The sequence below is a fragment of the Schistocerca cancellata genome, chromosome 3, assembly GCF_023864275.1.
Source record: "Schistocerca cancellata isolate TAMUIC-IGC-003103 chromosome 3, iqSchCanc2.1, whole genome shotgun sequence".
NCBI lineage: Eukaryota > Metazoa > Arthropoda > Insecta > Orthoptera > Acrididae > Schistocerca > Schistocerca cancellata.
Genome location: NC_064628.1, coordinates 77,593,417 through 77,619,561, shown reverse-complemented (window position 1 = coordinate 77,619,561; position 26,145 = coordinate 77,593,417). Strand labels below are relative to the sequence as shown.

Sequence of the window (26,145 nt, the reverse complement as noted above, 5' to 3'; positions counted from 1 at the left end):
AGAATTGAGCAGAACTGGAATTTGTGGCACAACTTGAGTAGAAGAAGGAATCGGTGGTAGGACACATTCTGAGGCATCAAGGGATCATCACTTTAGTATTTGAGGGAAGCGTGGAGGGTAAAAACCGTAGAGGGAGACCAAGAGATGAATACAGTAAGCATAGTTAGAAGGATGTGGATTGCAGTAGTCACTTGGAGATGAAGAAGCTTCCACACGATAGAGTAGCATGGAGAGCTGCATAAAACCAGTTTCTGAACTGAAGACCAGAACAACAAGAGTGTACGTTGGCCGTGCAGGATCCTACCAGTACGTCACGTTCTGTAACTCATGACATCGGCTTGTTTGCTGTAAGACAAGTACTCACACATATACTGGACTACCTCGGGATATCAGCACGGCGACTATTGTTACAGAGCAGCAGAGAGATGTGAGGCAGTAGTGGTTTGCCCAACGACAGCAGTTGAGTGGGGTCACGTCTTCTTTTCAGACGAATTCCAGTTTTGCTTGCAGCATCATTACGTACGTATCATAGTGTGGGGTGGGGAGTCTTTGGAGAATGAACTTTGTTAGATTGTATTCATCACCGTCATACAAGCGCGAACCTCACGTAATGATATGGAATGCCTTTTGGTATGCAACACAATTATCTCTGTATCGGTAATAAGAACTTGAACAGTTTTGCTTGAGACGTATTAAGGTCTGTAGCTTCGAGGGCTCCGAGACATTAGTTTTCAACATGATAACACAAGGCTGAATTCTGACTCGACACAGATGTTCGACCGCAGCCCTGATCAACACGTCCTCCTGATCCCTCATTCACTGAAAACATCCGTTCATGGGTTTCTGACATGCCACCTCTCGCCAGCTACTACGACTGATGAATTCTGACATAGAGTGGTAGAGATGGCAGACTCGGACATCCGCTATCTGCTTTGTCTGTATGCCGTATTGTCTGCTGAAAGAGAAGTTTTGAAGAGAGAGTCTCCAATACATTCCAAATAATTTCTACCGAAATTCATGGTACGTTGTTCACTCTTCACGCGACACTGAAAAGCAGCGCCCGTTCCTTGCTGTGTAGCACATCTTTCATTCATACTTTTATGGAAAAAATGCGACTCCAAATATTTAAGGAATATTTCTGCAATGTTAGACAGATGACTAACTTGGAGACATAAATTGTTTTTATAATTTGCGGAAGGTCTATGGCAGTGTACCATTTTCTAGGATGTGGGAAGGAATGAAAAACTAGAACATTCAAAAATGTTATATTCAAGTCGTTAGAAATCTCTATTCAGATAATACTTACCATTTTAAAGTTGGGAAGTTACTAACACAGATACTAAAGGGCCGCAAATGACAGCCAAGAATTCTGTTTTTAGCACCCAACTTCTCTAAGATATTTTTGAACGAAACAGTGAAATTTTAGAAAAGGAAGTACAGGAATATGGGAATTAGAGGAGGTGATGACATCCTGTTCTAAATTTCATGACGATCAGGTTATCTTCACCGAGGAAGAAGAGGATGTATCTAATATGTCAACAAAGCTTAAAAAAGAATATGAGCAGTGGAACATACAAATTAACTTTACAGGACTAAATACTTGGTTGTCGGAGGTACAGAAAGCGATCTTGTTATAGATGATGGATCCATAGTACAATGTAGCCGTTCATATAAATATTTAGGGATAATCATTTTGGATAAAGGTGGAAATCAAACACAGAATAGGAAAGGGAAAGGTGGCAACTAAGCAGTTAGACTCCATTATTTGGAATAAAACGACCTCAAAAAATTTGAAACGGAGGGCAAACGAAACTACAGTAGAGGGCATTCCTCTGTATGGTGCTGAACTGTGGGAAGTCTCCAGGGTCGATGAGAAGAAATGAAAGGCAATGGAAACGGAGTTTTGGAGACGAAGTTGTGAAGTAACAGGAAGAGATAAATTAAGAAATGAAGTGCTACGAGAATAGATGGGAGTTACAAAAGATATTGTAGACACAATGTAAAATAAAGGGTGAACCTGTAAGAACATCTTAGAAGAATGCCAGAGGAAAGAGAGACGTCTAAAATATGGCACTGGAGACCTCCACAACACATAAAAAGAGAAAAACTCCGGCTACATTGGAAACAAGGAGTGAGGCGTGCGATGCAGGACAGGGCCACACAGGAAGAAGACTAGCAGGATAAAAGGAGCTGGAAACATGGATGAGAGAGACGCCGCATGGTGTAGAAAACTCGCAGAAAAAGAAAGGTTTCATGTTAACAGTTCTACTTTATCTGCATTTTGACATCTGTTTATCAATAGTTGGGAAGCCTAGCTGACTGCACCCCTTTGCAAAGGTAGTTGTTCAAGGGGCCGTCAAATGAAAACGAGACAGACGAAAAAAAATTAATTAAAGTGTTTATTACGACAGTTATTATGACAGTGCAATTATGTTGTGTCTGTACACAGTATACACACAGACGTTTAACCATCAATGATATAAACTGTTTGTTATTTCAAATGTAATCATTTATACCACTGTGAGACAGGACAGTCAATGTCATCATCGAAAAATGTTTGTGGTTTCCTATGGAACCACGATGGTACCCAGGTGTGCACATCTTCGTTCGAAGCAAATCTACACCCACGAATAAAATTCTTCAGGGCTTCCAAAATATGAAAATCCTATGGGGAGAGATCGGGACTGTATAAAGGATGTATAAGGGCTTCGCAGCAAAACTTCTGCAGCCTAGTCGAAACGAACGACCTTGGCAAAAATCAGAACCATCCAGCTCATCGAAGAAAGGAAAACTTAGGATAGGGTAGAGCAGAATATACAACCCTTAAGAAGATATTTCCGAAATAAATTTAAAAAATCCGAGGAAATTTAACAATAATATGATCATACGGACAACTGAAAACAGCGGAAACACGATGATGATGATGTTTGGTTTGTGAGGCGCTCAACTGTTCTGTCATCAGCGTACAAAGTACCAATTTTTACACAGCCCAATTTCTCACGCAATCCGATCGAGCCACTATCACGAACGATGATGGAAATGGCGTTATTGGCCGGGAGGTCCCCTTACGGGGCCAGTTCGGCCGCTTTGGTGCAGGTCTTGTTATGTTCGACGCCACATTAGGCGACTTGCGCGCCGGATGGGGATGAAATGATGATGAAGACAACACAACACCCAGTCCCTGATCGGAGATAATCCGCGACCCAGCCGGGAGTCGAACCCGGACCCGTAGGACGGCAATCCGTCACGCAGGCCACTCAGCTATCGGGACGGACGCGAATGATGATGATAATGACGAAACGATGAGGACAACACAAACACCAAGTCCCCAGGCAGAGAAAACCCCAAACCCGGCCGGGAATCGAAGCCGGGACCTCGTGATCCAGAGGCAGTATCGCTAACCACTCGACAACGAGCTGCGGAAGCGAAAACATGAAAATTTTAAGTACCAGCAAGTCACAGGATGATCTAAAATTATGACACTCACAAACAGAAAGGAGAGGTATTCAAAGACAGACAAAATACAAGCATAAAAAATGTTTTGCATCACCTCATTTGCAAGAGCTCCGGAAACTGTACATAAATCTGGAATAGAGATCAACATAAACATCGTTTCCACTCATTTTATTGCTCGTGAAAACCATACTTCGCATGTTGTACCTCCATACAGCTAGACCTTCAGAGGAGGTTGTCCAGTTTTCTGTACACACCAGTACCTCTAATACCCAGTAGCATGTCCTCTTGCATTGATGCATGCCTATATTCGTCGTGGCATACTACCCACAAGTTAATCACGGATGGTCCAGATTGTTCCACTCCTCAACGGCGATTCGGCGTAGATCACTCAGAATGGTTGGTGGGTCATGTTGTCCATACACAGTCCTTTTCAATCTATTCCAAGGCATGTTCAATAGAGTTCATATCTGGAGAACATGCTGGCCACTCTAGTCGAGCGATGTCTTTATCCTGTAGGGAGTCATCCACAAGATGTGCACGATAGGGGCGCGGATGAAGACGAATGCCTCGGCAATATGCTGCCGATATGGTTGCACTATCGATCGGAGGATGGCATTCACGTATCGTACAGCCGTTACGGCGCCTTCCATGCCCACCAGCGGCGCACGTCGGCCCCACACAATGTCACCCTAAAACATTAGGGAACCTCCATTTTGCTGCACTCGCTGGACAGTGTGTCTAAGGCATTCAGGCTGACCGGTTTGCCTCCAAACACGTCTCGGACGATTGTCTGGTTGAAGGCATAAGTGACACTCATCGGTGATGAGAACATGATGCCAATCCTGAGCGGGCAATTCGGCACGTTGTTGGGCCCATCTGCACCGCGCTGTATGGTGTCGTGGTTGCAAAGATGCAATTGGCTGTGAAAAGAAAATGTGTTGCATTATTTATTGAACGCCCCTCATACCTACGACATGACCTCTAGCACGCAATGGAAGTACACATACCGCTCAGTATTCGAGTTAGCTTTCACTGTAATCAGTATAGTAAAAAGTAATGTTTTAATTCATCTCAATGGAATCTACTTTTTGTATCACCAAAAATGGTTCTAATGGCTCTGAGCACTATGGGACTTAACATCTGAGGTCATCAGTCCCCTAGAACTTAGAACTACTTAAACCTAACTAACCTAAGGACATCACACACATCCATGCCCGAGGCAGGATTTGAACCTGCGACCGTAGCGGTCGAGCGGTTCCAGACTGAAGCGCCTAGCACCGCTCAGCCACCACGGCCGGCTTTCGTATCACCTATTTAACGATTTAGAGTACTGATAACTATGTTAGCGGTCTGCAGTTACCGGACTGAAATTTATGTTATGCTACTAACAGTGATTACAGTGATTCCACATCTCCAGTTTCAGTTCACCGTGAAGAGCGTTTCGTCAGGAAAGAGCGAAATTCAAATAGGGTGTCGAAAATGCTAAAGCCAGCGCAGGTTCGTGGTTATTTATCCATGCAAGCGAAGTACCATTTGGTGCTGGCTTCCCATCCCCCTCTTCCCCCATTCGCTTGTGTCCGTTCACCTCTGTCAGTTTTCGCTGCTGCGATACACCATGTTTACCAGTTTTACACTTGGGCGTGTCTGAAGCTCCTTCAGCTTGGCGCATCAACCAATCACTGGTGGCACTCGTGCCAAACACTGTACCAGACTATGGCAAATAGACAGAGAGAATTCACCCGTGGTTGAAAAAAAGATGGCTTTATTAGTTCTTCATTTGCGACACGTCTCGCCTGTATTGAAAGGCATCTTCAGACATCTACGCAAATAACCGTACGAATGTAATGGCCATATAGAAAAATTCTAAAACAACGAAACTATGTAAAAATTCTTTAACCCCACAACATAAAAGCTACGGATAGTAATTGAGTTCGGGCGGGGGGTGGGGGGCGGGGCTAGGGGAGGCGGGGGATGGTAACTAAAGAGGGTACGAGCTCCCATAGTATTTAACACTTACTGAACTAAGGGGAAATAATCATCTCATGAAACGAGTATGTAACACCACAGCTCTTATGCTGTATGAATTTATTTTGCTTTTGCTTTATTTAATGTTACGTTGTTGATCTTCTGTAAGTGTGATTGAATCGATAACATAAAATTGTGTACTCTTTTCTTTGTCAAACTTTGAAGTCATGTTTTGATTCTATGCAAAGTAGTGTATCTGTAATTTAAAGTTCTTTGTCCCATTTGGAGGGAACAGAACTTATTGTATATAATTGTAATTTTGTGTGAATAATTTTTTGTAGAAGTATCAATATGTGAAAATGTTCTGTTTTATTTAATGTATTTGTTTGCTGTTATGTAAATTGCTGATCCTCACTTAGGGTTCTTAGTTAGTTTGTATGTAAATGATGTAGTGGTTCCCCTCTGGAACGGAACTGTGTAGCGCGCGCAAATTGTGGTTGGCATAGGTGGAAAAGGTGGAACTGATAGTCAGTCGGGGAAGAGCAGTCAGTCGTAGACGAGCCACCAGTCGGAAAGGAGCTACGAGTCTTTGCACTGTCATTATAAAGGTGCATATTGTGCTGATTCAGAGAGAGAGGCTTTTCTGCTTCTTTCCAAGGCCTCGGATGGGTGGATAAATAGCTGGAACTAGTCTGGAATTTGTATTTATCATCGCCACCAAGAAATGACAGAATGCAGCAATTCTACCTGCAATACCACCTACCAACATGCAGTTGCCACCACATTGCGCAATCACTGTAACGTAATACTATATTGATGTACAGTGAAGGATCAGCCTAATGGATGTGTTAGTGTGCTGGAATATAAGGTAATTAATATCGGAATTTATGTTCCTACCTTGATTTTACTCCTCATCATAACACCTCTCAGGGTCCTCTCCGTTTGAAGTAAAGTGATTACCGAGTGTCCTTACTGAAAGTACATTGAAACCCAGTTTTCTAATTGATGCCCCCTTTGAACATAGTAAAGAGAAAGTTATAGTTAATGATGCTTGCTGAAATAATTTTCCTAGTAAAACTGCTTATTAAAGTGTTATTGCCAACTTCAAATTAAAATTTCTCGAGACAGTGGCTTATAGAGTTTTGCTTAGTAAATAATCACACTACTGCCTGTTGTTAATATCAGAAAGTGGGTCAGTATCTTATATTAATGTTAATTTTATGTTTTACGGTAGTAACAGTAGAAAACTGCATAGTAGGAAATTATGTGTTCATGATCACTAAGTGTTTATCTCTCTTGTGTGCATATTAACAGTATAAAGACCATTCAGTTTGTGTAAACCCTGAAAGTGATAGTGTTTTTCTGTACGTCTTATAATTTAGCAAATAGTTCCTACTGCTCTAACTGTTAGCTTCAATCTTAAAACATATGCGTGTCAGAGTTCATTGTACTCGGGTGTGGCTGTCTAGGTTGTGTTTGTCCGTTTCAGTTACTTATAACTGCTTTCTTAAACGAGAACGTTAATCTTTCTCGTGCCTAATTAGGCTGGCGACCGTTTCCCTTATTCTATAAACAGTATAGCTAGGCAAAATTTTGTTTGTCACTATCCCAATATTAACGTAATTCTGACTTTCATTTCCGATAAGCCACTTCCATTAGGAACAATACGGTCAACGTAACAAAATTCCTCTCAGAGGGTAACACTGCTCTGTTGCTTTGTGCCATAGTTACTTTTACAAAATTGTTTTATGTTACAACCTGCTTCTGGCATTGAGGTTATGGCACAGTAGTAGCAGAGAGGGAGTGTTATAAGTAGTCACACGCATAAAATTGCACCCAGGAAAGAATGGGCGAAGTGCACGTGCAACGCCAAAACACGGAACAATGCCGACGGTCGCAGTTTGCTTGAGGAATTCGGAATTTCGAAACGCATTCGATTCAAAGCTCTGAGGCTTTTAAAGGAACAGTTATTGTTGAAAAATCATGCGTTTTTCTATTCTATAATGCGCATCTTCAAATGAGTTTATGACTTTATATATTTGTTCAGACTACGGCAATTCTCCCCGATTATTTACACACAGCTTTCCATAGTTAGAAACCGTAGCGTCACCACCTGGCGAGCTTTCACGTACTGCGACACCGTAAGACTCAGTTTTCGTCTAGTCAGACCAGTTCTAGCACGTAAGGTTCGACATACATGACACAAGTAAACAGGCCCTATTTTATGTTTAAGGGGCGTTGTCTCCATGTGGTACGTCAAATAATGTCTTTGTGTTAGCTCGTAAGTCATACAGACAGTTTGCTTCCTCCTGCTGTACTGCCCTTGGTCTGCTACTGTGAAAAGACGTCTGTACTCTTAACCAACATTAGCTATGAAAATGAACAATTCTCCACCTGAAGATGATGGTGTGACCCATCTAAACGGGTAGTGGCAAAATAATCTAGTGACTGATGCAGAAACTGTTTGTGTCAGAACAGCTTCTCTGGTGGCGTTGCCTTTCCTAAAGCCAAACTAACCGTCGTCTAACATATTCTTGATTTTCTCTTTCTTTCTGCTGTATATGAAGGGCTTATCTCCATAGTGGTAGAACTCCACATTTGTTCATATTGAGATACAGAGTCCTAAAGTTAAATGAGCGCTGAAAAATCTGCAGTTGAGATAGCAGAAATATTCAAGCATATGGCTTCTTGCTAGAGATGAACCTTTCTTTCTGTTTGTTTGGCTCATTAATTTCAGAAGCATTATGGACAGAAAAGTGGAGGTAATGGACTTGTACCACTATTGAAATAAGCCCTTCATATTATTGTTGTCAAGAACTTGGATTCATGAGCTTTTAAGCTGACTATGCGATAGGTATCGTGCTTCATCTACATTTCCATCTAATTTACATCTGCATCTACGTCTACACAGTCCACAAGCCACCAGACGGTGCGTGGCGGATGTTATCCCGTATCACAGCTAGTCGTTTTCTTGCCTGTTCCACTCGGAGATAGAGCAAAGGGAAAATGACTGTCTATGTATCTCCATAAGAGTCCTAATTTCTCGCATCTTATCTTTGTGGTCCCTATCAGAAATTTATGTTGGCGTCAGTAGGATCGTTCTGCAGTCAGCTTCAAATGATGGTTTTCTAAACATTTTCGGTAATATTCTCCAAAATGAATCTCATCTTCCTTCCGGTGATTCCCAACTGAACTCACGAAGCATATCCGGAATACTTGCATGCTGATGAAACAGACCAGTAACAAATGTAGCAGCTTGCCTCTGTATTTCTTTGATGTCCTCTTTCAATCTGACGAGGTACGGATACCACACTCCAACAGTACTCAAAAATATCTTGCACTAGCGTCTTATATGCACCCTCCTTTACAGATGAACCCCACTTTTCTAAAATTCCTATACAAAAGCGAGGTCGACCTTTCCTACCACAATCCTCGTTCCATTTCACATCGCTTCGCAACGTTACACCCAGATTTTAAACGACGTGACTGTGCAAAGCAGGACACTGCTAATGCTCTATCCGTTCACTCGAGGCTTGTTTTTCCTATTCATCTGCGTTAACTTACATTTTTCCACATTAGGAGCCTGCTGCCATTCATCACACAAACTAGAACTTTTGTCTATCATCTTACAGGGTGTTTCAAAAATGACCGGTATATTTGAAACGGCAATACAAACTAAACGAGCAGCGATAGAAATACACCGTTTGTTGCAATATGCTTGGGACAACAGTACATTTTCAGGCAGACAAACTTTCGAAATTACAGTAGTTACAATTGTCAACAACAGATGGCGCTGCGGTCTGGGAAACTCTATAGTACGATATTTTCCACATATCCACCATGCGTAGCAATAATATGGCGTAGTCTCTGAATGAAATTACCCGAAACCTTTGACAACGTGTCTGGCGGAATGGCTTCACATGCAGATGAGATGTTCTGCTTCAGCTGTTCAATTTTTTCTGGATTCTGGCGGTACACCTGGTCTTTCACGTGTCCCCACGTGTCCAGATAGCGAGATGCAGTAATCGTTTCGGATCTGAAAAATGGGCCAATGATTCCTTTGGAAGAAATGGCGGCCCAGACCAGTACTTTTTGAGGATGCAGGGACGATGGGACTGCAACATGGGGCTTTTCGGTTCCCCATATGCGCCAGTTCTGTTTATTGACGAAGCCGTCCAGGTAAAAATAAGCTTCGTCAGTAAACCAAATGCTGCCCACATGCATATCGCCGTCATCAATCCTGTGCACTATATCGTTAGCGAATGTCTCTCGTGCAGCAATGGTAGCGGCGCTGAGGGGTTGCCGCGTTTGAATTTTGTATGGATAGAGGTGTAAACTCTGGCGCATGAGACGATACGTGGACGTTGGCGTCATTTGGACCGCAGCTGCAACACGGCGAACGGAAACCCGAGGCCGCTGTTGGATCACCTGCTGCACTAGCTGCGCGTTGCCCTCTGTGGTTGCCGTACGCGGTCGCCCTACCTTTCCAGCACGTTCATCCGTCACGTTCCCAGTCCGTTGAAATTTTTCAAACAGATGCTTTATTGTATCGCTTTTCGGTCCTTTGGTTACATTAAACCTCCGTTGAAAACTTCGTCTTGTTGCAACAACACTGTATTCTAGGCGGTGGAATTCCAACACCAGAAAAATCCTCTGTTCTAAGGAATAAACCATGTTGTCCACAGCACACTTGCACGTTGTGAACAGCACACGCTTACAGCAGAAAGACGACGTAGAGAATGGCGCACCCACAGACTGCGTTGTCTTCTATATCTTTCACATCACTTGCAGCGCCATCTGTTGTTGAAAATTGTAACTACTGTAATTTCGAAAGTTTGTCCGCCTGAAAATGTACTGTTGTCCCAAGCATATTGCAACAAACGGTATATTTCTATCGCTGCTCGTTTAGTTTTTATTGCCGTTTCAAATATACCGGTCATTTTTGAAACACCCTGTATATCAACGTACAGTCACTTACCTTCGACTCCTTCCTGCACACCACAACATCATCAGCGATCAACCGCAGACTGCTACCTACCCTGTCTGTTGGATCATTTATGTGTATCTGCCTTTACTACCTTTGTGGATGACATTTTTACGAAAGTCTGGTGATACGTTTCCAAACTTATAGATTCTACAAGCCAACCTGAATAGTCGTTTGGTTGCCACTTGTCCTATTGATTTTAAAAATTATTGTCCATAAGTTTCGCGTTATTTAATAGCCAGGCTTCGAATTCTCCGTCAGACTCTGATTCTAATATTCGTAGAGGCCTTCACTTTACTACTTCCACCTACTCGCTCTCTCCTCTGCATTTAACAGTGGAAGTCTCATTGCACTCTTAATGTTGTCGTCCATGTTTGTAATTTCCTTACGAAATTCATTTCTTTTTCAGTTTCTACACATTTTCATGCAGCCTTTTTGCCTTAGCTTCTCTGATCCTCCTATTTATTTTATTCCTTAGTAGCTTGTTTTTGTGTATTCCTGAATTTTCCTGAACGTTTTTTTTTACTTCCTTCTTTGGTCGACCAGCTGATGTATTTCTTCTGTTATCCCAGATTTTTTCGTCCTAACGTTCATTATTCCTATTCAAGTTTTGCGATTGCCCTTTTTTGGACATATCCATTCCTCTTCAATCGAACTGCCTACCGTATGCGTCATACGTCTTTCAAAGGTCCCCAGTACAAGCAAAGCCACATCCTACTACATCACCCAGCTCTCACAATAGTTATTTCGAATTTTTATCCTCCACACCAGTTTTTCTCACATTTTAGTTTCCATTCCACAGCCACATTCTACGCAGTTTCTTGCCTGAAGCATATCATCAGCTCGTAGAAAATCACTTCTGCCTAAATAATAAGATCCCCCAAATCAAAAGCCCCAGGAACACTACAACGCCTGTCCTATTACTTTTTATTTTCATCTCTGTTGTTTTCGAAACCATTATGTTAAAGAACCGGTAGTTAGCTGCTGATACCCCACCTGCCCAGACAGGTGAGGAAAACAAAATAAAAACACAATACAGTTTTCACTACAAGAAACCAATGTTATATTAGTATTCAAAGAGTAACGTTGATAACTGAAGCTCTTATGGAAAAGTGTTTATATAAGATTTACGTTTCTCACTGGCGCTGAGCCACATGTCTTGTTGATATCAGAGTAATGTCAGACACGAAAAAACGGAGAAATAAAACAAAAAATAGGTAATTCGAAATTTTTTATTTTATCCCTTTTATTCGCTATTTTTTTACAGAATTTTATACATTATTCTAAGTGGGACATGAAGATGCAGGGAAAGAAAAGAAGGTTACAAACATAAAACGATGTAGAGTTCAGAATGGAACAAGTAAGTTACAGTAGCGGAGACTACAAAGAGAGAAAAATGTGGATGGAGCAGGTAGACAGTCGCCAGGGAAGATGTGGCTCTGGCTCAGGGCGAGCCCATCCCCACCTCTTGTGTTGCTTAGGCAGGTCCGACGGGCAGGTTGGTGGCGGCGACCCTGAAGCCCAGGCTATCGGCGTGGTACTTGACACTCTGGACCAGACCGTGGCCGTCTACGTAGGAGTAGCCGCCGACAGTGGAGCCGTCAGCGGCGCGGCTCTCAGTCTTGGCGGAGTTCCCGTCGACGTAGCCGTAGGTGTACTGGCCGAGTTCGTCCTGGACGCGGTACTGGCTGGAGGCGGCCACCGGTAGGACGGCCGCGGCGGCGGGTGCGGAGTAGGCGACAGCTGCGGGGCTGGAGTAGGCAACAGGGGTGACGGCGGCAGCGTGAGCAGCAAGGGCCACTGGGGCAGCGTGGGCAGCGTAGGCCACGGCGGTGGCATGAGCAGAGAGGGTTGTGGCGGCGGGGGTGGAGACCACGGCGGGGCCGAGCATTCCGGGGCTGCGCTTCTTGCGCCCCAGCAGAGCAGCCTTGGCAGCGACGTGAGCCTGGAAGTGGGCGGCGCGGGCGGCGAACATCTCGCGAGCGTCGACGACCTCCGCTGGCGCGGCAGCCACGACTGCGGGGGCGGCGGCTACGGCTGCGGCGTGGGCGGCCTGCGGGCTGGCGGGGACCACCTGTGCCGGGTGCACGGACTGTGTGGAAAAAGAGTAGGAGCTAGTACCGGGGGCGGTCACCACGGTGGAGCCGGGGGCGGAGGCGACGACGGCCGCAGCTGGGGCGGCGTAGGCCACTGGGGCGGGAGCGGCCACGACGGCTGCAGCTGGGGCGGCGTAGGCGACGGCGGGGGCGGTCACTGCGGCTGGGGCGGCAAGTGCGGTGGCCGCCGGCATCGATAGGACGGCCGCTGGAGCACCCAGGTAGCCTGGCTTAGCTGCCGTCAAAGCCACAAGGCAGGAGAAGACCACCTGCAGACATCACGTACTGTCAGTTATTTCCACTTTCTTTGTGCATCATAATTGCGGTCAGTCGCTGTGATGCGGAACTAGACATACAGTTACTGTTCACTTTCTCAGTAAAAAGTATGGCGACAGGCTGACTATTTAATTCCTTAAGTTTTAAAAAATGTGTGTGAAATCTTATAGGACTTAACCGCTGAGGTCATCAGTCCCTAAGCTTACACACTACTTAACCTAAATTATCCTAAGGACAGACACACACACCCATTCCCGAGGAAGGACTCGAACCTCCGCCGGGACCATCCGCACAGTCCATGACTGCAGCGCTTTAGACCGCTCGGCTAATCCCGCGCTACCTGAAGTTTAATTTCCCCCACTTGCAAACAGTGATTTATACTGAACAATGACCATTCTCTCTCAGTATCGCTTGAAAACATTCTCTCTCTCTCTCTCTCTCTCTCTCTCTCTCCCCCTCTCTCTCTCCCCCTCTCTTTCTCTCCCTCTCTCTCTCTCTCTCTCTCTCACACACACACACACACACACACACACACACACACACACACACACACACAAACACAAACACACACGCACACACACATACACAAACTATATTACTACAAACTTAGAATTTCTTCTATGGGGTGGGAGATGGTCAAGCAGGTATTTCAGTTTCTGTTTGAAGTTGATTCTACTATCGGTTAAGTCATTTCCATCCTGGACAGATAGTCAAAGATTTTAATAGCTGAATACCTCACTGCATTCTGTTGCACACTATTGCTGAGTAATGGAGAGCGTAAATAATGTCCGTTTCTATAATTGTATTTATAAATGCTACTGTTGTTTGTCAATTGTAATTGATTATTGAAAACAATCTGAATTAGTCATTTGTCCTGATGCATCTACAATCGTGGGAAAAAATTCTTTAGGTCATGTTCAAACACACTCCTCCGACTAATTGTACAAACTTTTCGACCATTTCTAATTCTTCTTCTTCTTCTTCTGCGTTTCATAGAATAGGCCAGTCGACCTGTTCTGGCCCTAGAGAGTCATTTAACAGGCCGTCCTATGTCTCTCTTCTCTCTTCGTTTTTATTGTAAGGCCTTGTTTCTTCCTTTCGTTCCAGATGTTCTTTCCAGTTTTGTTTGAATTCTGCTATTTTGTCATCTACTACGAAAATACTCATTTTTCAAATGTTTTCATTAGAAATTCTGTCCAACATCCATGGGGATTGCACCAATGCGTCGCTACCGATTTCGTCCAAGTTTGTGAAGTACATAGGGCTCGGCCTGTAATGAAAGTGACCGATGTGGGAGCTCCGGATGGCCAAGAGTAAAAAAAAAAATTGGGTTTTTGCGCGGGTCGGACGGAACATAAGCGACGTATATGGTAGTCAGACAGCAGTTGGTTCAGCGGAATGAATACAGAACGGTACTCCATGGATCGTGGGATCGTGTCCCGCTGTGGGAGTTTATTTTCAGTACTTACATTATTGCTCTCCTAATAAGCCGAAATAATGCACGGTATATTGTGCTTTTAACTGCGCCATAGCCGGTCCCAAGCCCGGTTGGGAAAGGAGGAGGGAGAGGAGTAACACCTCTTTCAAAACACTTGTTTCACCTCGCCCGCGCGGTAGTACCTCGTGAGGGACCCTTGCCAGGGTAACGGTCAAGACCTCAACGGCAGGGAAGGCGGGGATGAAGACCAACGATACGGTGGTACTGGCGGAAGAGGCAACCCTGCATCCCAGTGTATGCATTGTGGGAGTACGCGAAACGAACTCGGTATGCTGGTACCAGGCATCAGTATCGACTTGATGCACAGACCAAATGATGCTTTAGATGGATCAAGATCGAAGACTCATGGGCGAAACCAATCATTCTTTGGTTCCTCGGCCATGATACTGCGATGTGGAAAGGAAATGAAAAGACTACCACATACACTACTGGCCATTAAAATTGCTACACCACGAAGATGACCGTGCTACAGACGCGAAATTTAACCGACAGGAAGAAAATGCTGTGATATGCAAATGATTAGCTTTTTAGAGCATTCATACAAGGTTGGCGCCGGTGGCGACACCTAAAACGTGCTGACATGAGGAAAGTTTCCAACCGATTTCTCATACACAAACAGCAGTTGACCGGCGTTGCCTGGTGAAACGTTGTGATGCCTAGTGTAAGGAGGAGAAATGCGTACCATCACGTATCCGACTTTGATAAAGGTCGATTGTAGTCTATTAGTTATAAGTTTTTCTAATGCTGCACACAAAACAGATATCAAATGGATCTAAACAAGTAGAGCCCGCTTCCACGTGGCGGGACACGGGCAACGGTGTGAGTGGGGACGGGAGCCGGGGTGGTGTTACTTTCAGTCACTCCGGACCCCGGACCCACTCACAGCGGCTAAGTGGCAACATACGACCCACCATAAGAAATTAGACGGTGGATCATAAAATATAAGCAGCTAGTGAAAAAAAAAGTGAGTGTAGTCTATCGCGATTGCGGTTTATCGTATCGCGACATTGCTGCTCACGTTGGTCGAGATCCAATGACTGTTAGCCCAATATGGAATCGGTGGGTTCAGGAGGGTAATACGGAACGCCGTGCTGGAACCCAACGGCCTCGTATCACTAGCAATCGAGATGACAGGCATCTTATCCTCATGGCTGTAACGGATCGTGCAGCCACGTCTCGATCCCTGAGTCAACTGATGGGGACATTTGCAAGACAACAACCATCTGCACGAACAGTTCGACGACGTTTGCAGCAGCATGGACTGTCAGCTAGGAGACTATGGCTGCGGCTACCCTTGACGCTGCATCAGAGAGAGGAGCGCCTGCGATGGTGCACTCAGCGACGAACCTGGGTGCACGAATGGCAATACGTCATTTTTTCGGATGAATCCAGGTTCTGTTTGCAGCGTCATGATGGTGGCATCCGTGTTTGGTGACATCGCGGTGAACGCACATTGGAAACGTGTATTCGTCATCGCCATACTGGCGTATCACCCGGCGTGATGGTATGGGGTCCCATTGGTTACACGTCTCGGTCACCTCTTGTTCGCATTGAGGGCACTTTGAGCACTGAACGTTACATATCAGATGTGTTTCGACCCGTGGCTCTACCATTCATTCGATCCCTGCGAAACCCTACATTTCAGCAGGATAATGCACGACCGCATGTTACAGGTCCTGTACGGGTCTTTCTGGATACAGAAAATGTTCGACTGCTGCCCTGGCCAGCACATTCTCCAGGTCTTTCACCAATTGAAAACGTCTGGTCAATGATGGCCGAGCAACTGGCTCGTCACAATACGCCAGTCCCTACTCTTGATAAACTGTGGTATGGTGTTGAAGCTGCATGGGCAGCTGTACCTGCACACGCTGTACAAGCTCTGTTTGACCCAATGCCCAGGCGTATCAAGGCCGTTATTACGGCCAGAGGTGCTTGTTCTGGGTACTGATTTTTCAGGATCTATGCATCCAAATTGCGTGAAAACATTATCACATATCAGTTCTAGTATAATATATTTGTCCAATGAATACCCGTTTATCATCTGCATTTCTTCTTGGTGTAGTAATTTTAGTGGCCGGTAGTGTAATTATATTTCCTGAAATTCGTAAGACGGAGAACCATGATAGCACTTCCTGGAGTAAAATACTCGTATTTCGGTGGTAAACTGCTACCCCGTTCGGATCTCGGGTGGGGTGTATTTCAGGGGGAGTCATCGAAAGAGATGATCATTTTAAGTTCAGGATCAGGACATGGAATGTAAGAACACTTCAAACATCAGCAAAACTGGAAAATCTAGAGAGAGAAATGGACAAATGTGAAGTGAAAGTAACGTATTTAAGTGAAGTGGGATGGGCAGAAAGGGATGAAGTAACATCAGGTAATTACACAATGTTTTATACCGGTGGAAAAAGTTTTGAACATGGTGTGGTAGTAGTGATAGGAAATCAAGTAGTTTAAAGTGTGACTAAAGTGGTATGTCACAGTGATCTTTTAATGTTTGTGAAGGTAAGTGCACGACCAGTGCACATTCTGATAGTACAAGTGTACATGCCGACATCAGACCATGACGACGGAGAAGTGGAGAAAATTTACGATGAAATAGAATGTATGATACATTCTGAAGGAAGAGGAAAAGTAAACACCATAATCATAGGCGACTTTAATAGTGTGGTTGAACAAGTTGGATAAGCAAACATCGTGAGTCAATATGGCTTAGAAAGAAGAATGACAGAGGAGGGATGTTAGTCGAAACAACTTGGTGGTGATGAATACTTGGTTCCATAAAAGGAATGGTAAATTGTACACATGGAAGAACCCAGGAGACATTAACAGATCCAGATAGACTACATACTCGTCAAACAGAGGTTTGGGGATGGTGTGAAAGACACTAAGAGTCTACCAGCTGCTGATGTCGATTCTGATCACAACCTTTTGGTTGCAGACATCAATACAATATTGACGAGGATACGACAGAATGGGAGGAGAAAGCAGAAATGGGACCTGGAAAAGCTAAGAGAGAATAATGAGGCAGTAAGAGAATCCTTGGAACAACAATTTAGGGAAGTGAGAGGTGCAAATATAAGGGAAATTGTGGATGAGCAATTGAGAAATGTTAGACAGTTTTTATGGAAAACGTTAAAGAGCGAAGTTGTGAGGGAAGCAAAGAGAGCGAGGAAACCATGGATCACCTATGAGATGCTGGAAAAGATTTAGGAAAGGAGGAAGTGTAAAAATGTTAATGAAGAAGAATATAGAAGACTTAACAACACACTAGAAGAGTAACCGACAAAGCGAAAGAAAGATATATAGAAGAAATGCTGGACGAAACAGAGGAGCTACAAAGAAGAGGAAGGTATGACCTCATGTACCAGGAAACAAAGGAGCTGGGAGATAGAGAAAACAAAGGAGTATGGACTTTCGGGATAGAAGACTTTAGAGGACAAATGGCTACTGAACAAACGGAGGTGCTGAAAGTATGGGAGGAATATATAAAGAAACTATACGATAAAGAACGTCATCCACAAGGCATTGAAATAGAATCAGGGGAAGAGATTGACGAAGACGAAAAAGGACCTAGCATATTGACAACTGTAGAGGAGAAGGCGATCAAGGACATGAAGAGGAGGAATGCCATAGGACATGACGACATACTGGTGGATTTGCTGAAACAAATTGGAAAAAAGTGTTTGAAGGCACTGACGCAACACATAAACAAAATCTGCGAAAGTGAGGAATGATTTAAGGACTTTTTGGATATCACAATTGTTGCTCTTGAGAAGAAGCCGCAAGCCAAGAAATGTAGTGATTTCAGAATAATCAGTTTAATCTCACACGTAGCGAAGATTATTGTAAGAATACTCAACAGACGGCTGGAACGCAAAACTGAAGAAGTAATAGGAGAGGATAGTTTGGATTTAGGAACGGAAAAGGAACCAGAGACGCCATCGGCATTGTGAGGATATTGTCGGAGAGAGTTTTCGCTGTTAACGAAGAAGCTTGTGTTTGTTTTATAGACTGGCAGAAGGCCTTTGACAGGGTCAACTGGATAAAATTGATGAACATCTTTAAGGAGACAGGAATAAACTAGAGAGACCGGAGACTAATTCTCAACTTGTACCTAGGACAAAGAGTAAAGGTGCGGCTCAGCTACGGAGGAACAAGCAGCGTGGAAACAGGAAGAGGCATGAGACAAGAGTGTTGTCTATCGACGAGAATCTTCAGCCTGTACGGGGAATGGCTGACGAGAGAAGCTTTGAAAGGATGCAGAAACTTCAGGAGAGGAGGGCAACTCATCAACACCATCAAGTATGCAGATGACCTGATAGTGCCTGCTAAAGATCAAAAACAGCTGCAACACATGATGAACCAGTTGGTGGAGACTGAAAGGAAATACGTCATGGAAATCAACATCGAAAAATCAAAAGTGATACGGATATCAAAAGGTAGAAACCTTTGAGGATAACCATCGACAATCGAGAACTGCAGAATGTGAAATAGTTCAAGTACTTGGGAAATTTGGTGACAAAAGATGGCGAATGCACCAGTGAAATCCGAACAAGAATCGCTTTGAGCGAAATTGCGTTCAATAAAGTGAGAAATCTGCTGACTAGCAAGTTAAGCTTGGAATTAAGTAGAAAGTAGCCAAGTGCTACATCTGGAACATTACGCTGTGCGAAGCATAGACATGGACCATGAGAAAAAAGGAAAAAAAATCCTTGAAAGTTTTGAAATGTGATGCTGGAGGAGAATGGAGAAGATGAAGTGGACCGATCGGGTGACGAATAAAGATGTCCTGAGAAGAGCAGGAGAGAAGTGAGACATTCTGAATTCTTCAAAAGAAGGCCAACTGGATCGGACACCGAGGGCTTATACACGAAGTCATTGAAGGGAAAATTAAAGGAATGGTATGACGAGGAAGAAAAGAATTATACTTCTGGATGACATGAAAGATGGAAAGTGATACAGCAGACTGGAGGAAGAAGCTGAAAACAGGGAACATTAGCATCAGAAATCTCATACAAAGACACAGACCTGCCGGCCGGCCGGTGTGGCCGTGCGGTTCTGGGCGCTTCAGTCTGGAACCGCACGACCACTACGGTCGCAGGTTCGAATCCTGCCTCGGGCATTGGTGTGTGTGACGTCCTTAGGTTAGTTAGGTTTATGTAGTTCTAAGTTCAAGGGGACTGATGACCTCAGATGTTGAGTCCCATAGTGCTCAGAGCCATTTGAACCATTTGAACAGACCTGCCACTAGGCAGGATACTACAAAATAATGATTTTGTGTATCAATATTTTCACAAAAGGCATGAAAAGAAGACAAGGCTAACAAGCGAATGAGCTTCGTAACCGTAAATAGCGATTTAGTGCGTTTACGTGTATTTTTTAATATTGTGCTTGTAGTGCCACATATACTTTAATATCTTCGTAATTTAATATCTACATCCTTCTTGCCGTTAAAAATGATACAGTTCCTGAAGTGCTGAATTTGATTCTGAATTGCAATTTTGTTTCATACTGGTTATTTCCACTGGAATGCCATTGTCTTAATTTTATTGAGTACTGCTTTCGAATTAAGACGAACTATATAAAAAAATCCATCGTTTAAACCATTCCTAATTCTATCATGATAAATGGTTCAAATGGCTCTGAGCACTATGGGACTTAACATCTTAGGTCATCAGTCCCCTAGAACGTAGAACTACTTAAACCTAACTAACCTAAGGACATCATACACATCCATGCCCGAGGCAGGATTCGAACCTGCGACCGTAGCAGTCCCGCGGTTCCGGACTGCAGCGCCTAGAACCGCAAGACCACCGCGGCCAGCCCATCATGATAGTGTGACACATTACTTATGTGACGTCAGTATTGCAAATTCCTTCCAAACTAATATCTGAAGTAAAGCTTAGTAACAGTAGTCTTCTTATTAAATTTCTATTTTGTCACTGTCGAAATTCACTTAGAACATCTAACACAAAATATTTCAGCTTAGGAGTCAGAGTACTGCTAAAAGATATATGCTGGAATCGTCAGAAGCGATAGACCAGTTTTCTAGGAATGCGTAATTACCGGCGTACTACCAAGGAGCGAGTGTCATAGTGGTTAAGAAAGAATAGTTTTTAATAAAAAATAGTGACATTATGAATAAAATTTTCTCCGGTATTCCTGAAACTGACGCAGTTGATATCAGGTGCCTCCTACCTTAACTGACATAATGCACCGCATCTGTTGACAACGAAGTCGATGAAATATTAGGTTTATATCTATCCATACATCCTCTGCCAGACGATGACTGCTATAGTCTTCTGTGATTTACTACGGCAGCTAATGAAATTAGCAGTGATTGACAAAGATACTGTTCGTATCTGAAAAATGATGTGGTGGCATATGGATTACGGACTTGATAAACAAGGTATGATAACCTAAATACAATTACATCGCTTCAGTTAGGTGAGGAATCCATCTTCATATAGTTGAACATATACAATTAAAAACAGTCTTGATTGCAAATTTCTTTTAATCGGAGTGACCGGTTTCAATCCTTAAGGATCATCTTCAGAAGTATTGAAACCGGTCACTCCGATTAAAAGAAATTTGCGATCAAGACTGTTTTTAATTATATATATTTAATTATATTGTATAAGATCGCTGATAATGTTTTAAAAAACTTTTATGTTTATCTTCATATCAGCTGCCTACTCATGAAGATTAGCTATACGGCTCATGTCTAATGAGGAAAGACAGCAATCAGCTTCTGTAATGTCTTTTTTCAGGGCCCCAAAATCGCACGGGGACATATCGGGACTGCGTGTGTGGGATGTGTAAGGGCTTCCCAGCGAAACTTCTGCAGCGCAGTCGAAAGGGCCGGCTCGCCAGCTCCGAAAAAGTTACGCTGACTTGAGTGCAAGAGCTCGCTGCTCGACTGACTTTTTGGATCACGGCGCCACAACTGATGATATGCGATACGTGGATACTTTGCAAAAATTGAAGCGCACCATTAAGTACAAACGCCCAGGAATGTTGACGGACGGCACCATCTTGTTGCAAGATAATGTCCACCAACATGTTGCCAAGGTTGTCCATATTGACAGTTATCGTTTACAAAACAAAAATTAGTTGTATATTTCAGAATAGTATTTTGCATATTAATACAGGGTGTTCGTAAATTGCTGTTGCAAACTTCTAGGACTTGTAGAGAGGAGCATGTACGTAATAGAATGAGATTTTCACTCTGCAGCGCAGTGTGCGCTGATATGAAACTTCCTGGCAGATTAAAATTGTGTGCCGCACCGAGAGCTGAACTGTGAGGACGAGGCGTGAGTCGTGCTTGGGTAGCTCAGATGGTAGAGAACTTGCCCGCGAAAGGCAAAGGTCTCGAGTTCGAGTGTCGGTGCGGCACACGGTTTTAATCTGCCAGGAAGTTTCATGTACATAATATATTGAATAGGAAGTCATGTCTGATGACCATAGATGTTAAGTCCCACAGTCCTCAGAACCATTTGAACCATTTTTTTTTTTTGAAGTCATGTCTGCAAGCATACAGTTTCCGCTCTCGACGGTTTCAAGATGAGATGTTTAACTCATTCACTTCCGCTTGAGGAACTGAATTAGGCGAGACGCAGTACAGTTATTAACAATTCGAAAGGAACATAACGAAACATTTATGTATCACTTACGCGGATTTGTTTGTATTAACACATAAATTTTACGTGTTTACGTTATTCCAAAACAAAAAAGAAACCAACACAATGTACGTACTGATGCAGAACAGTTGTGGCGACCTCCAACATTGCTATAGTCAATGTACGTACTGTGAGTAGGCTGTTTAGGTTTTTATGTTGGTAACGCCACGTAGCGCTCCGTATGAAAATCACTGTCTGTGCTGTGTGCAGTCTGTGGCTGGTTGGCATTGCTGGAATATTTGCTATTGTAGTTTTGGGCAGTTGGATGTGAACAGCGCGTATCGTTGCGCATTTGGAGGTGAGCCACCAGCAGTGGTGGATGTGGGGAAGTGAGATGGTGGATTTTTGAGAGCGGATGATCTGGACGTGTGTCCATCAGAAACAGTACATTTGTAAGAATGGATGTCATGTACTGCTATATATATTATGACTTTTGAACACTGTTAAAGTAAATATATTGTTTGTTCTCTATAAAAATCTTCATTTGCTAACTATGCCTATCAGTAGTTAGTGCCTTCAGTAGTTAGAATCTTTCATTTAGCTTGCAATATCGGTGCTCGTTGTATCGCAGTAGTTTGAGTAACGAAGATTTTTGTGAGGTAAGTGATTCAGGAAAGGTATAAGTTTTTGTTAGTCAGGGCCATTCTTTTGTAGGAATTATTGAAAGTCAGATTGCGTTGTGCTAAAAAAAAAGATATAAGTGACTGTTTAGTGTTGATCAGAATAAGTAAAGAGAGAAATGTGTGAGTAAGTTCAGTTTTACTCAGCTGTCTCTGTATCAAATAACGTAGAGGTTTACCAGCACAGTAATTCATAAGTTTTTCTAAGGGGATGTTTCAGTACGAAGCGTGTTCTGATACACACCGTCCATCCCATCTAGTGTCTCTTCAGTCAGGGCAGAGGCCGCAACTCGTGCCAGCAGATCTTTTTCTATCGCTACCGGAGTCTCATAAATTAAACTTCACGTGCGATCCCACAGGAGGTAGTGCAACGTCGCACTGTCTACCAATTTGCACACCAGGACAAGCAAAACTAAGGCTTTTCTCTTTCCCTCAGCTGACGTGAACGCGCTGCACATATGACTCGCAACCGTCGTAGAACAGAAACGGTACCGTTTCTTACATGGGTTTCTATTCAAAATATTATGTATTCACTCCCCCTTTACTAATGTTGTAACGGGAATTTCCGAACACTCTGTATTAAGTTAACTATTTCCCCTATTGGAAGCAGGATAATCTTGAGGTTATTTATTTTAGTCCTACAAAAATTATACAGATTTCGCTGTTAGTACAGATGAACAGGTACCACTTGAAGTATGATATTGTACGAAACGAACTAAAAAATTTTAGAACTGGGAGACTGTTGCGTTATAATAAGACTGCAGTGCTCTTTAGATCTGAATCAACTGTAGCAGTGTCCGAAAGTGTTCACGAGGTTGGGCTTGATCTGATGAGTTAGGACGGTCTAATGAAGGAGATTACGAAACTGATATGACTATAATAACAGTAGTAGTAGTAGTAGTAGTAGTAGCTTTATTCATCCGTAGGTCTCTTTTTACAAGGATATAGGACATGTCAAAGTATTTACAAGTTCAGACCAATTTAAAATAAGCTACGTCGTGTACACATACACTTACAGACTTCTAGTTAGAGATGATCATTAGATTTACTCCTGGTATACTACAGTTTTTTTTACAAATAACTTATTTGATAATGTAACGCCACACTGTTCACTCATATCTCATTACCAGTCGCTGCACACAATATACACTACTGGCCATTAAAATTGCTACACCAAGAAAAAATGCAGATGATAAACGGGTATTCATTGGACGAATATATTATACTAGAACTGACATACGATTATATTTTCACGCAATTTGGGTGCATAGATCCTGAGAAATCAGTACCCAGAACAACCACCTCTGCCGTAATAACGGCCTTGATACGCCTAGGCACTGAGTCAAACAGAGCTTGAATGACGTGTACAGGTACAGCTGCCCATGCAGCTTCAACACCATACCACAGTTCATCAAGAGTAGTGACTGGCGTATTGTGACGAGCCAGTTGTTCGGATACCATTGACCAGACGTTTTCAATTGGTGAGAGATTTGGAGAATGTGCTGTCCAGGGCAACAGTCGAACATTTTCTGTATCCAGAAAGGCCCGTACAGGACCTGTAACATGCAGTCGTGCGTTATCCTGCTGAAATGTAAGGTTTCGCAGGGATCGAATGAAGGGTAGAGACACGGGCCGTAACACATTTGAAATGTAACGTCCACTGTCCAAAGTGCCGTCAATGCGAACAAGAGGTGACCGAGACGTGTAACCAATGGCACCCCATACCATCACGCTTCCAATGTGCGTTCACCGCAATGCCGCCAAAAACGGATGCGAGCATCATGATGCTGTAAACAGAACCTGGATTCATCCGAAAAAATGACGTTTTGCCATTCGTGCACCCAGGTTCGTCGTTGAGGACACCATCGCAGGCGATCCTGTCTGTGGTGCAGCGTCAAGGGTAACCGCAGCCATTGTCTCCGAGCTGATAGTCCATGCTCCTGCTAACGTCGTCGAACTGTTCGTGCAGATGGTTGTTGTCTTGCAAACGTCCCCATCTGTTGACTCAGGAGTCGAGGCGTGGCTGCACGACTCTTTACAGCCATGCGGATAAGGTGCCTGACATCTCGACTGCTAGCGATACGAGGCCGTTGGGATCCAGCACGGCGTTCCGTATTACCCTCCTGAACCCAGCGATTCCATATTCTGCTAACAGTCATTGGATCTCGACCAACGCGAGCAGCAATGTCGCGATACAATAAACCGCAATCGCGATAGGCTACAACCCGACTTTTATCAAAGTCGGAAACGTTATGGTATGCATTTATACCCCTTACACGAGGCATAACAACAACGTTTCACCAGGCAACGCCGGTCAACTGCTGTTTGTGTATGAGAAATCGGTTGGAAACTTTCCTCATGTCAGCACATTGCAGGTATCGCCACCGGCACCAACCTTGTGTGAATGCTCTGAAAAGCTAATCATTTGCATATGACAGCATTTTCTTCCTGTCGGTTAAATTTCGCGTCTGTAACACGTCATCTTCGTCGTGTAGCAATTTTAATGGCCAGTAGTGTATTTAAAATATTGTGTATTCACTCCCTTTTACAAATCCTGTAACAGGAATTTCAGAACAATCTGTATTAAGGTAACTCTATTTCTCCTATTGGAAGCAGGATAAACTGAAGGTTATTTGTCTTAGTCCTACAAAAATTCTACTGATTTCGTTGTTAGTACAGATGAACAGGTACCACTTGAATTATGATATTGTACGATACAAACTAAAAAAATTGTAGGAATGGGAGAATGTTGCGTTGTAATAAGACTGAAGTGCTCTTTAGATCTGAACTGTAGCAGTGTCCGAAAGTGTTCGCGAGGGTGAGCTTGATCTGATGAGTTAAGACGGTGTAATGAAGGAGTTTACGAAATTGATATGACTATTATAGTAGTAGTAGTAGAAGTAGTAGCTTTATTCATCTGTACATCTCATTTTACAAGGATATTGGACATGTCAAAGTATTTACAAGTTTAGACCAATTTAAAATAAGCTACTTCGTGTACACATACACTTACAGACTTCTGGTTAGAGACAATCATTAGATTTACTCCTGGTATACTACACTTTTTTTTACAACTAACTTATTCCATAACGTGACGCGACCCTGTTGACTCATATCTCATTACCAGTCAGTGCACACATTACACACACAGATGGGTTCATTACACTTCACTCACTACACACACACAAACACACACACACACACACACACACACACACACACACACACACACACTCAACCACACACACTGGTGATCTCTGGGCCATTTTCTGTACCGCAAGTTTCCATTTGCTATCCTGAATAACTGAATCAGCATCCCTCTATGAAGAGTGAGATGTTGAGCTCAGAAAGAGGAAGAAAAAAAAAAGTTCAAATGTGTGAAATCTTATGGGACTTAACTGCTAATGTCATCAGTCCCTAAGCTTACACACTACTTAACCTAAATTACGGTAAGGACAAACACACACACCCATGCCCGAGGGAGGACTCGAACCTCCGCCGGGACCAGCCGCGCAGACCATGACTGCAGCGCCTAAGACCGCTCGGCTAATCCCGCGCGGCAAAGAGG

The 26,145-nt window shown here is 43.4% G+C and overlaps 1 protein-coding gene across 2 annotated transcripts in view; it reads right to left on the bottom strand.

The window, feature by feature from the left end:
- Positions 1 to 11,661: 11,661 nt before the first annotated feature.
- The window catches only part of LOC126177049 (cuticle protein 16.5-like), a 334,451-nt gene continuing 319,967 nt past the window's right edge, over positions 11,662 to 26,145 (bottom strand). For both annotated transcript variants that reach the window (XM_049924285.1, XM_049924284.1), the window contains exon 2: positions 11,662 to 12,770. In XM_049924285.1, coding sequence (XP_049780242.1) covers positions 11,883 to 12,695 — 813 coding nt within the window. In that variant the 5' untranslated portion in view covers positions 12,696 to 12,770 and the 3' untranslated portion in view covers positions 11,662 to 11,882. The remainder of the gene's footprint in view (positions 12,771 to 26,145) is intronic.